The 14415-nt window shown below is 43.3% G+C and overlaps 1 protein-coding gene across 5 annotated transcripts in view; it reads right to left on the reverse strand.

Moving 5' to 3' along the window:
• Window positions 1-13755, reverse strand: part of APPL2 (adaptor protein, phosphotyrosine interacting with PH domain and leucine zipper 2) — a 69994-nt gene extending 56239 nt beyond the window's left edge. For all 5 annotated transcript variants that reach the window (XR_009505445.1, XR_009505444.1, XR_009505443.1 and 2 more), the window contains exons 1-2: window positions 13501-13755; window positions 6880-6978 (exon numbers count right to left, since the gene is read on the reverse strand). Coding sequence is in view for 2 of the 5 variants with exons in the window: in XM_059936811.1 (XP_059792794.1) it covers window positions 6880-6978; window positions 13501-13554 (153 nt within the window). In the remaining 3 variants the exon portion in view is untranslated. The remainder of the gene's footprint in view (window positions 1-6879; window positions 6979-13500) is intronic.
• Window positions 13756-14415: the final 660 nt, after the last annotated feature.

The raw sequence follows: 14415 nt of genomic DNA on the forward strand, positions 1-14415 counted from the left end.
GCTGAGAGTCTCATTCATCACAGTGCTACAGCAAAGCTGGGGTCAGGGGGTCGCACTGGATCAGGAGCCCCAGGGGGGTGGGTGCGGGCGGCGCACAGAGGGAGTGGTGAGAAACATAGCAAGGACAGAGGCTGGAGAGCTGTGTTTGGGGCGGGCCATGTGGGGACGCTTGCTGAGGACTCTGACATTATTCTGCCAGCACCAGGGAAGCCCCGAGGAACTTTGGCAGGAGAATGACAAGGTCAGATGTGAGCAGAAGAAAAATCATGAATGGCTGTGGTGGAAAAAGAGGATGACATGAGGGTCAGGAGACCACCTGAAGTCGAGTGAGAGAGAAAAAAGGCTGAGCCCGAGCCAGAAAGTAGCAGAGATCTGCCTGGTATCGCTGAGGCAAAAACCAACAGGCTAGAGTGAATGAGGAAGGAGGGGGAGTCCAAGACGAACGGACCCTAGACTGGATGACCCATGATGGCAGCGCGCCGAGCTAAGGCGATGACAAGGGGACACAGATCTGGGAGGGACAATAAAGCGCACAGAGGGGGTGTGCCGACGGTCTGGTCGAGGTGGCCCGGATGCAGTCTTTCCTTTAACACCTGTTTATCAAACACTGAGAGGGGCCACGGAAGGTGCTGGCCATTGGAGACAAAGACAATCTGCTCTCAGAGCTCACAGTGCACAGGGAGGAAAGAAAATCCCCCACTGTCCCTCAGTGCTCTGACCAACAAGAGCGCAGGGCATCTGGGCACACGGCTGAAGGGCGCTTTGGTCTGAAGGGAGAAAAGGAAGAAAGAAAAGGTGTCAGACACCTCGGACCTGAGGTCAGTCTTAAAAGCCATTTGCCGGGAAGGCCATTTGCCAGGGCAAGGGGTCCACGTGGAGTCCTGGAAGCAGGAAGGGCGCAGCAAAGTCTCGAGATGTGCAGAGGGCCTGGCACGTTCTGGAACAGCCGAAGACGAAGCTAGAGGAGTAGGCTGGAACTCAGCTCGTGAAGAGCTTTGCGTGCCTTGATGAGGAGTTTTTACCTCTGCCTTGTGGTTACAGGGAGCCACGGAAGCAGGTGAAGATAGGGAGGGAAGGGAGGTCTGCACGTGGTAGCTCGAGAGTACAGGATGGACTGAAGGGGAAAACAAGCCCCTGACGGCAGAAAGACTGCTCAGGACGGTGCTGCAACAGCCCAGGTAAGAGCTGAAAACTCACTCTCCACAGTGACAATAGGCAAAAGTCGTTTGGAATAAGGACCTAGAGACGAGGGCTAGAAATAGATTCTGAAATGGCCAGGCTTTGCTGAAGAAGTGACTTTGCCCAGGAAACGAGTAGAGACCAACCAGAGAAGGACTCCTGTGGAATTTTGGAGAACACCAAGACTTAAGGGGCAGGCAGCAAAAGGGCGCCAGGAAAGGAGAACAATCAAGAATGGTGGGTAGACACTCGGGACAGACACTGTCACAGGAACCAAAGAAGGACAGTTTTGAGGGGGCACTGTTAATAGCATCGGGTGCTGCCTGGGATGGAGGGTGGAGAGAGGCTATGAACCAGGCATTAAGCAGCCTGTGCTGCCAGTGGGGGATGGAGCCCAGACTGAGGAGCCGGAGGAGCAAATATCAACTATGCAGTGAGGAAGTGAGGAATGCAGGTACAGACTGCTCCTTCAGGAACGTCAAGATCAGAGGACCAAGCTTCTATTTAACCCAAGTAGCAGTCCCAGGGTACAGTGCTATCATAACTATTATTATTCTAAGGCTTAGAAGGTGGTTATGTTAACAGCGAGCACTTCGTGCCAGGGACTGATCTTATACTTTACAGGTATTAGTTCTAATAACAACCTATGAGGTGGGTATTATTATGGCCTCTGTTTAACCAATAAGGAAACTCAGGCAATCACGTGACTTGCCCAAGGTCACACAGCAAGTGGCCAAGTCAAGACTGGAACTCAGATCTGATGCATCTAAGGTCACACACTTAACCTCAAACCTAATGAATGAGCCTGGCCCAGAATAATCTTCCATACTAATCTGAAAGCCTTCAATGCTGGAATGAGGGAAGGCTGTAGATCCCACATGCAAATCAAGTGCAAAAACTCAGGTCTTTGAAGTTGCTTCCAGAAACCACTCAGGGACTCTCTACTCCTGAATGCCTTAAGCTACACACATATTTCTCTGTCCCTGTCATAGAAACCTCAATTTGACTGTTTTTGAGAGCTGTTAAAATGCACTGATTGAAACCATTATGGATAAAAACCAATTAAACAAGGGAAGTTACTCTGGGATACAAAAAGGAGCTGGCTCCCACCCATAACACACTACAAAGCTGTTAGGCTGATAAGTGTGGGTGTTCTATGGTGACAAGAACAACCTTTGAAGACTCCCACTTCCTTAGCCTCTGCTGCCATTTCTAGAGACCAGTATGTCAAAAGAGTACAGCACAGAGGTTCAGAGTGAGAGTGAAGGTTTTGGAGTCAAAGACCTGAGTTCAAATTCTGTTCCTGCCACTCATCAGCTGTGTGACCACAGGCAAGTTACATAACCTCTCTTATATAATAATACCTCTCGGGCTTCCCTGGTGGTGCAGTGGTTGAGAGTCTGCCTGCCAATGCAGTGGACATGGGTTCGAGCCCTGGTCTGGGAGGATCCCACATGCCGCGGAGCAACTGGGCCCGTGAGCCACAATTACTGAGCCTGCGCATCTGGAGCCTGTGCTCTGCAACGGGAGAGGCTGCGATGGTGAGAGGCCCGCGCATCGCGATGAGGAGTGGCCCCCGCTTGCCGCAACTGGAGAAAGCCCTCGCACAGAAACGAAGACCCAACACAGCCAAAAAATAAATAAATACAATTTAAAAAATAATAATAATACCTCTCCTTTATTGTGAAAGCTAAATGAAATTATACACAGGCAGTGTCTTGTCTAGTGTGTGGTATGTTTATGTGCCTAATAATATTATTATTATTAAAATATACAGTTCTGATCCTGTCTGCCTCCCAAATCCTTCTCTCTCCCCTATCACAAGCTCACACTCCTGGATGCCCACTACTCTGTTTCCCAAGGGGAACATTAACTTATTTAGCTTGATATCTATATATGTTATCATTTCTAAAGAAAAATATTTTCTTCTTTATAATACCAAATGTATGCATATCTTCCCTTCAAAGTATTTTACTCCTATCCCCTCCCACGGTCTCACCCCAGTTTGAAAAGATACTACTCGCAACTCCAATGTGGGCTTTTACATTTTAGGGTCAGGAGTTCTGCACTCCCAAAGGTCTGGCTCAGAGCAGCTGCAGAGATGAAACTGTGTCTGTGTAAGCCTGCTTTGCTGAAAGGAAGTGAGAGAGCCTGAACCACGGTTCTCACTTGGAAAAATTCCATCCAAAATGTACTTAAAAAAAAAAAATCAACAAAACAAATAAAAAATTCCATCCAGACTGAAGGAACCAACTACAGAGGCCTGTCATCCTTTGGAGGAGAAAGACAGGTTCCAGGAGATGCCAGGTTTCACTAATACTGCTAGGAACATCATTTGACCTTCCCGTTTTCTCAATACAATGTCTGAGAGGAGAAGTAAGATTACGTAAGTAAATTTCATGGTAAGACCCTAAAAAATCCATTTCGAAAAGATTTTTTAAAATTTTAACCTCTCTAGGAAAGAAACAAAATTACGGTAGATATACAGAATCAAAACAAGTATATCAAATGCATGAAATGCAAAATTTGAGCAGATTTTACTGAATACGTATACCCATGCATCTATTCAGACACTATAGAAGTTTTAAGTTTAGTCAATAGTTTGAAAGATAGCAGAGCTTTCTAAGTAAGCCGTCTCTTGCTGCATGAGAAGTGTGTACGGCTTCCTTCATTCAGATGACCCATGATGGAGTACTCCATTCCCCCAGGTGCAAAGGCACATCTGACAGTCAGGAGACCAGATGTGACCAGGGACTGCTGTAAAATGCTGAAAACAGCTTACAGCCTATAGCTTCATTCTACTGCTTAAGCCAAATAAAATTTAAAATCTCCCCCAAACTAGCCAAAATCAGCAAAACTGTTCACAGAACTTTCCTCTAGTTTTTTTTTACTCTTCCTCTTTCTAAAACTAAGGTCCAAATAGTATTCACTGTATCAGAATCCAGGAACTTACCATATGGCCTGATTTTAAATATCTTTTATGAACATTTATCATTTATCAGCAGCATAAATCTGGTTTAAATAATATAATAATGAAAAACAACATATTACTAAGTGCCTCTGTTTTTAAAAATGAAATTATAAAACTCTATTAATGTAATTTAACACGTCTAGGTGTAAAATATTTAAGGAAGAATGTTAAATAAAACCAGGAAAACATAACTTTGGGGAAAAAAGTTGAATGAAAACATTGGTAACTCTTTTCTTTCTTTCTTTCTTTCTTCCCACCCTCATACATACATATAAACAAACTGATCAAAGAGGAGTTAGAACGTTTTCTTTTTAATTTAATTGAAAAGAAACAAAACATGTTCAAATAAACCTGAAAAACAACTGACCCTGACCCAGCCGATCTGAATGCCACTGACCACTGCTTGTATCTGTCACTGAGTTGGCAGCACTAGCCAGACGTTCTTGCTAGCTTCTGCTGCGGGAAATGCCGAGGCAGAAGGAAGGGCTTCTGCCAGTAACCCATGGGATGATCATGTGATGTGAAGTAAAAGCTGGTTACAGCCTTTTGGAATGCAAGACCCACTTAGTTTTGGCAAAATGCAGTTTTCTGGCTCAAAAGAAAAAAACGCATAAGAGAGCATCTGGACATCTCCAAGGAAATGATTCTGACAGACATGGAAAGGCAGGACAGAGACTCTTGGGAGTGGCGGAGTCACAGTCCCTAAGTCTTGGGACTCTTAAACATGAGACAAATCACTTAATAACAATATTCAAACTCCTAAAGAGCAGGTATAAGCTCAGTAAAAAATTTTCTGTTCCCTTAAATTTTGAATAGTTAGTGAAAAATACAAAAACATATAATAGAAATAAATAGGGCTTTTAAAAAATCGACAAAGTATGTACCAGTTTTTAAATGTTTTACCTAAACAAACGAGCAAAATCACAAATGAGCACATGATTCTTTTGGTCGTTAAAATTAGTTCCAATTAATCAAGTTACACTTCTATAATACAGTAGTTTGCAAATATCGATCTCCAGCCTGAACTCTGGATCTGAACTTTCAACAAGATCTCTTTCTCCACTTTTATGTCCCATGGACACCTCAAAATCAGCCTCTCAAGAAAGAATTAAGGGGAATTCCCTGGTGGTTCAGTGGTTAGCACTCTGCGCTTTCACTGCCGAGGGCCCAGGTTCAATCCCTGGTCAGGGAACGAAGATCCTGCAAGCCATGATGACACCAAGAAAAAAAAAGGAAAGAATTAAGATTGGCATCCCTGCCATTTCTGCCACTGCCACACACACACACACACACACACACACACACACACACACACACCCTGCTCCTCCTCCTGTATTCTCCCAACTATGCACCCTGTTATTCAAGTCAAAGACGTGGGCATCATTCTTGATTCATCCTTCACCCACCCAACCCCTTCACATAGAATCAGTCACCAATCCACTTCTTCCCAATTCCACTGCCACTTCCCTAGCTCAGGCTACCACCCTTATGCTTAGTAGTTAAGTGTTTGGGCTTGGGCTTCAGGCTGACTTGCTCTACCATGTATTAATGGGGTGGAATTGGAAAGTCATTCATCATCAGAATCCTTAAATCTCTTGACCTACAAAATGAAGATATAATAACAACACCCACCTCAGAGTTAGGGAATTTAAGTGAAATGATTACATGTAAAAGCCCCTGAAACTGCACCTGGAACCTATGAAGTATTCAATAAGTCTCAACTATCATAATCATCCTCCTTTTGGGTGCCCAGCACAATTCCTCCAGGTTAGGTGACCCTTCTCTCCTAGCACCTCTAACACTCTTTGGTAATTATTTTTGTCTGTCTCCCAACCCAGTTGTAAGCTCCCTAATGGCAAGAGCTGAGTTTTTTTCCCCATATATGATATGAATGAATGATTAACAAAACCATGATAATAAATGATTATATATGAATATTAAGAGCTATGTAAAATAAATGAGTATACATGATTATTGATATACTATTATTATACACTGAATGTGGTATTTATTTAGAGATCGTCAATGAGAAAAAGGAACATATTAACAGATACAGGCTCAAGTCGGCAAGGAATCAATAATGAAAAGTATCGGTTGCCATAATATTTTGATGTGTAACATAACAAATTTTATTTTTAAGTAACTCACAAGTTTTCTCTTAGAAAGTAACATACATGGGCATTTCTTGATCTTAAAAAGTTTCACTTTTGCTACTCAGCAATTTATTTTCCATGGTTTTGCAAGGCAGAGATATTTGTTCCTCAAAACAAAGAAGCCACCCAACAGTTCCAGAACTGTGACTCAAGTCTTTTCAGAGGAAGCCCTTGAAAAAACATCTCTACTCGCCTACACTGACATCTAAGACTGACCATTTATGAGAAAGACAAAGAGCCATGCCTCAGAATACTGAACCCCCTCCTTCACAGGGAGGAAGAGGAGACTCAAATGTTTCCCTTTGGAGTAGAATTTTTTTAAAAATTAAAAAGCAGTTATGTGGTACCTTTCTACTGGGTCTACTAGTTACAGAAAAGTTACCCTATTTCTTAAGCTGTGAAAACAAACTGTTCTCAGTTTTTTGAGGTGAACAGAAGAGAAAAACAATTGTGATTTTATTTCAAAAGTTTAAATGGTGGTGTTCTGACTCAAATCTCTCAACCTCCTGAGAGAAGTTCAAGGTGGGCAGAGAGCTCCCACTCTGCTCCTCTCCAGGTGAGGGGGCAGGAGGATACCTGGGCTCCGTAGACGCGCTGCATCGCCTGGAGCAGCTGGTTGGTATAATCCGTGAGAGTGCCAGCATCTTCTTCAAATACACTCAGTAAAGAGCGAGTCTGCAAGAAAAGAGGTCAATTTTATTTCTAAGTGGAAAAGTTACAATGGAGGTAAAACAAACACACGCACACAGAGATATGGGGCGGGAAGATGTCTGTTGTCTGGCTTTACTTTTTTATTGCTAATACTAATATAAGCTGATTCCTAGAGCTTTAATTCAGAACTCCTTTTCTAATCCTTTAGACTACATTGCGAGGGCAAACTGAATACAGTTTGAGTATCGGGGCCAGGGAAAGAAAGCCAATTTTTAAAGGGTTAAGAAGACTCGAGGGCTATTACCTGTCTCGACTTTAGCCTCCACCTAAGTACCAGTAAAGTCCATCCAATAAAATAAGTGTTAAAAAGGGCAGTCTCTCCCTTCAAGCCCATAAACTGAACTCAATGGCTGGCCTGTGTGTATACCTGGGGTGTGGTCACCCAGCACTTCATCATCACAGCAGTTAACCATCTGTCCAGTTTTCTGCAATCTTGGACGTCTTGCAGGGGTGTGTCATTCTTTCCACTTAAGATACTACAGTCAGGCTCCATGTCTTTCGTCATATTCTATTCAACCAATTTTCAAACTCATGACCAGGAAATTTCATGTACCATGGGCCCACCAGTGGAAGCTCTGGGCACAAAACTCAAATAGCAACTTAAGAATGCTAGCTCAGTTCCTTTGGGAAGACTACTCAGTGCTTCGAGAGCAGCTGAGCAATGTCTTAGATGAAAGGTATTTCCTACCATTTTCATGCGTAGTGCCTGATACGCTGAGCACTAAAGAAATATTTATATATTGGATGGTGTCTAAAGAAGTATCAAGGGACCACATAAGAGACCATATCTATTCAAGGGACTTTTGTTAATGTCTCCAGCACAGTGGGAATTTAAAATACTACATTAGTGATAATGGGATCTATATTTCAGAAAATAACCCATTAGGCATAGAATGGAGAGTAAGCTATAGAAATGTCTTTAATGAGATGATACCAAAGGCACCTTACAAAGAACAATCCATTAAGGTTCATTATTTTCCTGCAAATGAATTTCAATTCCTTCTTTCTTTTTCTAACCTGTCTCAGGTAAGAGAATAATAACTGACCCAAAAGCACCCCCAATAAACTGGAAGAGGAACCCCGACGTTTGAATCATTCTACCTTTGATATTGTTGACAAACTCTGGTGGACTTCACAGTAGTACATGCTTATCCTGGTTTTGCCCGAGGTCTTTAAGGCTAAAAATACCTGCTCTCAGACCAATGTACTCTCTTCAGTACCAATTCTTATCAACAGAAGGATCAGAACAAACAAAACAAAAATCATGAATGTGACCCACTGGATCTCATAATCCATTAATGGATGTCAGTGAGTAGGTGAAAAACATCGGTTTAGAATTCTTTATTACATCTCTTTAAAATATACTATTTGAAAAAAAAAAGATTGTTAAAAGACGTTTTGAGAACCTACAGTGATTGGTCTATCACTCTACATTCATTCATGTATATACTTCCGCCTTCATCCAATATTTGATGAAACATTGTGTTGGGATCTGAGATTCAAAGGTGATCAGACCAACTCTGTTCTCCAGGAGCTTACAGTCTACTGGGGCCTCTCAAAGGATATGGGATCCCCTTGGGACCGTGTCAATCCTGGGTCCAAATTCAGGCTCTAACACTAATTTGCAGGGAACACTAGAGGTAATGAATTACATAAAGTGCCTACCAGTGCCTAATACACAGTGATAGCAGACGATACTGATTATGAAGAAGATAATGAACTTTGCTTATAACATGTTGGACACTAAGGGTTTCACATGTATGATTTCATTTCAACACTAAAGCAACACTATTATCTACATAGCTATCTATAAATGTCATCTAATAGGAGAGAATCTTTTGGTATTCGTGGTGCCAATGCTGGAGGAGTCCTTCAATGTTTATGATGATTCTGGTTCCGTTCTTTGCCATAACATTATATCTAAGAGAATGAAAAAGAGTGATACAACTGGATTGAGGATATTTAATTTTTTAAATACTACGATGTCCATTTAGTTGAGTCCTATTTATTGTTTTTAATACTCTTAGAAATAAAATATATAGAATGGAAAATGAGCCACAGGATGAAAAGAGAAGGCTTGTATAAATGTCCTCCATAAAGAGAGTAGAAAGAAAACTAAAATTACCATTTACTCTGTACTTCCTATGTGTCCAACACTGTTCTGAGCACTAAATATTACTTCATTTAATCCTTCCGACAACTTTATGAGGTAGACACCACAGTCACATTAATCCCATTTTAGAGATGATGAAACTGAGGCTCATCAAGGTTAAGAAACTTGCTCAACCTCCCACAGCTGGGAAGCAGCAGGGTTGGGATGTAAACCCAGGTCTGGCTGGTACCAATGGCCATGCTTTCTCCACCACAAGAGGCTGCATCCACCACCTAGCAAAGGTGGGTCTCAACAGTGGGCATGCTCTTTGGCCCACAGCCCACCATCCTGTCTGGAGGCAGGATGCAGACTGCTTGGAGCTGACTTCTCTTGGGTCATCCTACTGTCATGCTCTCACCTGTGATAACTGCCAAAACTACATCACAAGTTTTTTTTTCTTTATATTCTGAACATGTTTACCATGACATCCATTAGAACTGACAAAAACACTCCCGTCTTCCCTTTCTAACTTAACTAGGCCATGATCATCCTTGAAAAAAAAGATACCCTGCTATCTCAGACACTGTTTTAATATCCACATTTATCAGCTCCGCATCTGCTTAAACTTATATTTGGAAGAACAGGAATGTTCTGAGACCTAAAGAAGGAATAAGACCAAGGACCAGGCAAAGGTATACCAGTTGCTCGAAAGTTTCCCAAAAATTCCGAAAGACATTGGTGCATATCACTTATAAAGACAGTAACAGCAATCATTTATGGAGTTACTATAATATGCAGGCATGAAGATACTTTACATATGTTATTTATTCTTCATAAGAATTAAGCAACTATTTTTATTCTAATTTTACACATGTTGAAACACAAACTCAGAGAGGTTGAGTAACCTGCAGAATCAAGATTTAAATTCCGTCCTTTTTCTACTACCCTACACTCTCAAGAGTATGCATGGACAGAAAAACGAAACCAAACACCTTAGCCTTAGCTCCACATTACCCTCTATCTTAGAATAAAGAAACTGCGTGTCATCTAATAAACTAGTCCTAGACATTTTTCACTCCTAAGAATAGCATCTAGTTATATAATGGCACAATTTTAACAGCTGTGATTGTAAAATATACACACGCACACACACGTGTATATTTTATATATATTTAAATATATTTTAAATGTTTTAATATTTATCATATATAAGTATAAATATTATACATATATATATTTTTTAAGGTAAAAACAATTAAAACTCTTATTCCCACAGTGTGGGAGAGGGAGAGAAATGTCTCAGTAGAACCAAGCCTACTGAAAGGAAAATGTATCATAAACAAAGAGTACAGCAGGACAAAAGCCCTCCACAATGAAGACAAAACCACCAGGTAATGTTTTGAGGCATCCTGCTTGAGTTAAAAAAGGCCTGGTTTCCCAGCTGGACCTCCCACTGAATAATCTCAGAACCTAATCTTTAAATTCTCTGTGCTTCAGCTCTGCCAACTGCAAAGGAAATAAACAAATATCGTAACAAAACAGCAAGCAACAGTGCTACACTTTATCTCAAAAGCACACTACTTACAGGAAAGGGAATAAGCCCCTGGAGAGGTGCGAGCTGCAGCAGCTCAAAGCAGCATTTGTGTTCCTATCACAGCAGCATTCACACAGTACTGCAACTGCTGCTTTCCTTATCTGTCTCCCAGAACAGACTGTGAACTAGCGGAGGGAAGGCACTCTTATCTTATTTGTCATTATGTTCCCAGCAGCTAGCAGCACCTAGCGAGGAACAGAGGCTCGCAAACAGCAGTGGAGACAAGTACCTTAATCCTTAAAATGTTTCGTCTTTCATACACCAGAGGTAACCAGAAATAAAACACGTATGCACAAAGACTAGTCTTATAATACACTGTGCAGCACTGTGAACTGAAAAGGGCATGAATAGATGTGTATAAGGTCAGTCAACTGCTATTCAGCTCTTCTTGGGTCACTGAGCTCAACTATAAAAGCTTTTGTGTTCATTTAATGAATCCTTTGCAGCCAGGTTACTGGAGCAACCCTCATAAATACCCTACATAAAACAAGAGGAAACAAACAATAGATGGTTTCTTAAGATCACTTCCTTTTAGTGAAACATTTTAGGTCACTGATGACAGAAAAGACAGGTGCTAGGCAGCTGGGCTAACTTGAACAACATAGGCAGACTGCCTGGGTTCCAATCCCGGCTCTGCCACTTGATAATGTATAATCTTGGGAGCAAGTTATTTAACTTCTCAGCTCCTTGGTAATTTTAATAGAGGACCTACTTCAAAAGACTGTTGAAAGGATTAGATAACATATGTAAAGCACTGAGAACAGTGCCTGGCACATAAAAATGCATGTATGGCACAGGTGTTTGCTACTGGTTTTATTCTTTACAGATAAAACTAAGGAGCTGGATTAGATTCCTTCCAGTTACAAGTCTATGAATCTCCTTGGCAGTAAAGCTGCATTAGGCACATACCCCATACAAGAGTGCTAAATATGCTCTGATGGTTATCAAAGACCTTCCTGGTAGTTTGCTTCCATTCAAACCTCACCAAGAACCCTCACAGGGTGACACCCACGTCTCAAAAGCAATGACAAATTCCCTACGTAAAGAGGAACATTAAAGAGAAATGACAATGCCTCTTAACCTCTTCTTCCTCATACAAGCTCAGTTATAAATCATGCAGATATGACAGAATTGTAAGCCCCTTAAATATTACCCGCTCCGTGACCCTCATTCTGCAGATGAGAAAACCCAGCCAGTCACAGGATGGGGATGAGTGACTTGCCCAAATCAAATGATAAGTTAGTGTTAGAGCCACAATTAGGACCCAAGTGTCCTGACTCGTTTGCCAGTCCGCTGTCTCCTACCTCACAGCTGAGCACATCCTGTAAACAACTCAGAACCAGTGTCTATTCATTGATGTGAGAGCCAAAAATTCCGAATGTAACTCCTCGGTGAGGGCAACATGGAGAATCAGTTAGTGCCACTTCTCTAACCTGGCTCAGCCGTCACCATGTTCAGTTAGGAAAGCAATATATCTTTGCATCTCAGTTTCTCCAACTACAAAGCAAGTGGAAATCCCTGTTCAAAGTGATATCTCATTAGAAACTCCACAATACTATGTTCAGATCCCACGCAACAGGTGTGAGGATGGACAAAATGACTTCTACCCAGGGCTTTGATCCCATTAAAATGCCAGAAGCTTAGAGACTTCAGAGAGGCCTTTGAGAAGTCAATCAGACCAGCCGATAACAATTAAAGAAAAAAAAAAAATCACAGCTTGCTTACACTTTCTTACTTGCCTATGTAAAGAAGATTACAAAGAAACGGGCACAAGGCAACTAAGCACACAGTCCTTTTGACTACTAATTCTGAACTGGAGAGATGCAGAGTGGGTGTTGGTAAGTCCATCAAGGGATCATCCTGGGGAGGCACAATTCACTAAGAAGAAAATGGAAAGGAAGCACAAAGGGAAGAGAAACGGTGAAAGGAAAACAGGTTACTCTTACTCTAATTTTTCAAGAGTTGAGATACTAGGGAATAAAGAGAGGTATTTAAATAACCCAAGGATGCAGAGCCTCTAGGGCAGATATGAAGCTGGGGAAATGTTAATGAAGGAGAACAAAGGTTCCCTGGGGAAAGGTGCACTGACTTATGAACTAATGTCATTCTGCACTCGTTTACTACATTTACACACCAGCTTTCATCTGCAGAGCTCAAAGGACTTGATTCTCATCTCGGGTGCGCTCGCTAATGAAGTTCCCCTGTGCGGCAAATAGGGCAGGTATTGTAATTTCCTCTTCACGAATGGGAAAACAGGGCCAAGGGGAGGTCTGGCACCGCTGGGGAAGAGGTCTAGGCTCTCTGCATCCCACTCTGGTCCTAAATCCACCAGGTCCCATCATATCAGTAGTAGTAATGATAATAAGTAAGACTGACTTCTTATTCTGTACCAGGCATTGCCCACGAACAACTTGACAGGCATTTCCTTATTTAATTCTAACAACTCTAGGAGGCAGGTACAATTATTCTTCCTATCTTACGACAAAGCTGAGGCAAAAAAAGATGATTTGCCCGGGGCACTTGGTGGAGCCCAAGCGTAGGCCGAGCAGCCTCGGTTTCAGCTGAGTTTGGAAAGGGGTCGGGACACAAAGACTCCGGCCGCGGGGAGCTTTCCCGGCGTCTCCAGCTCTGCCTGAGGGATGCCGGCTCCCGGAGCATCCCGGACTCAAGACATAGGGCCGGGCCCGCCCCCTCTTCGCCCCCGAGGGGCCCGGCGTACTCCCAGCCTCCACCCCGGGGCTGGAAGGGCCTCCTCGGCCTCAAGCCCTCGGGCGAGGGGGACCCGGGCGGCGGGAGGTACCTGGGGGCTGTCCTGCAACGCCTCCTCTAGCAGGAGCTTGTCCACGGCGGGCATGGTGCCGCGCGGCGGGGCCGAGGGCCGGACGGAAGCACGGAGGGCAGGTGACGCGGCGGCCGAGGGTGCTCGAGGCTCAGGCGACGAGGCGGACGACGCTCTGTGCCCAGGGCGGCCCCGCGTGCGCCCACGCCTGGCCAGTGAGTGACCGCCGCCACCCGCCCACCGGCCCTCCTCTCGGCCCAGCCCTCAGCGGAGCCGCATCAACAGGAAGTGTGGCGAGCGCCTGACCCTGCCACCGGAAGTGTGGCGGCCCCGCTTTCCCGCCCGCGCCCACCTCTCGCGGGAAACCGCAGACCCCACGGGTCAGCCGGGCGCCCAGCGAACGCGAAGGGTGTTAGGCTCAGCAGTTAAGGGGCCGAATCTTATGCCGGTCAATGCATCTAAAGCCCAGGAGGGGGAACTCAAGAGCGGAAAGATAAGGTTTTATCTACGTGTGGCTCTCCAGATTTTTTGAGTCAAGGAGATAGGAGCTTACAGTTTTGCTGATGTGAAAATCTGTGAAATGCTGTGTGAAAATCCCGCGCTTCCCGCACCACTTTTTCTACGTAAATCTCAGTGCCCTCGTAACAGCTCTGAGAGTAGAGAGATCAACTAGTTCTAGGGGAAAAAAGGGGGTAACTGAAACATCTGTGATATTTAGAAGTAACTTTTTGGGAAACCACAGCTATTTAATTTGGCCAATATTATTAGGGCTCGTCCTCGTGATTGCTGTGTTTTGTCATTTTGGAAAGTTTCATAATCAAGTTTTTAGAAATGGAAGGGATAGATGATCTAGTTCAGTGTTGTCGTTTAGAGATTTAAAAATAATAATAATCAGGGACCCAAAGAATGAAGTGATTTGGTCAGAGTCAGTTAATG

Source organism: Balaenoptera ricei, chromosome 10 (assembly GCF_028023285.1).
Source record: "Balaenoptera ricei isolate mBalRic1 chromosome 10, mBalRic1.hap2, whole genome shotgun sequence".
Lineage (NCBI taxonomy): Eukaryota > Metazoa > Chordata > Mammalia > Artiodactyla > Balaenopteridae > Balaenoptera > Balaenoptera ricei.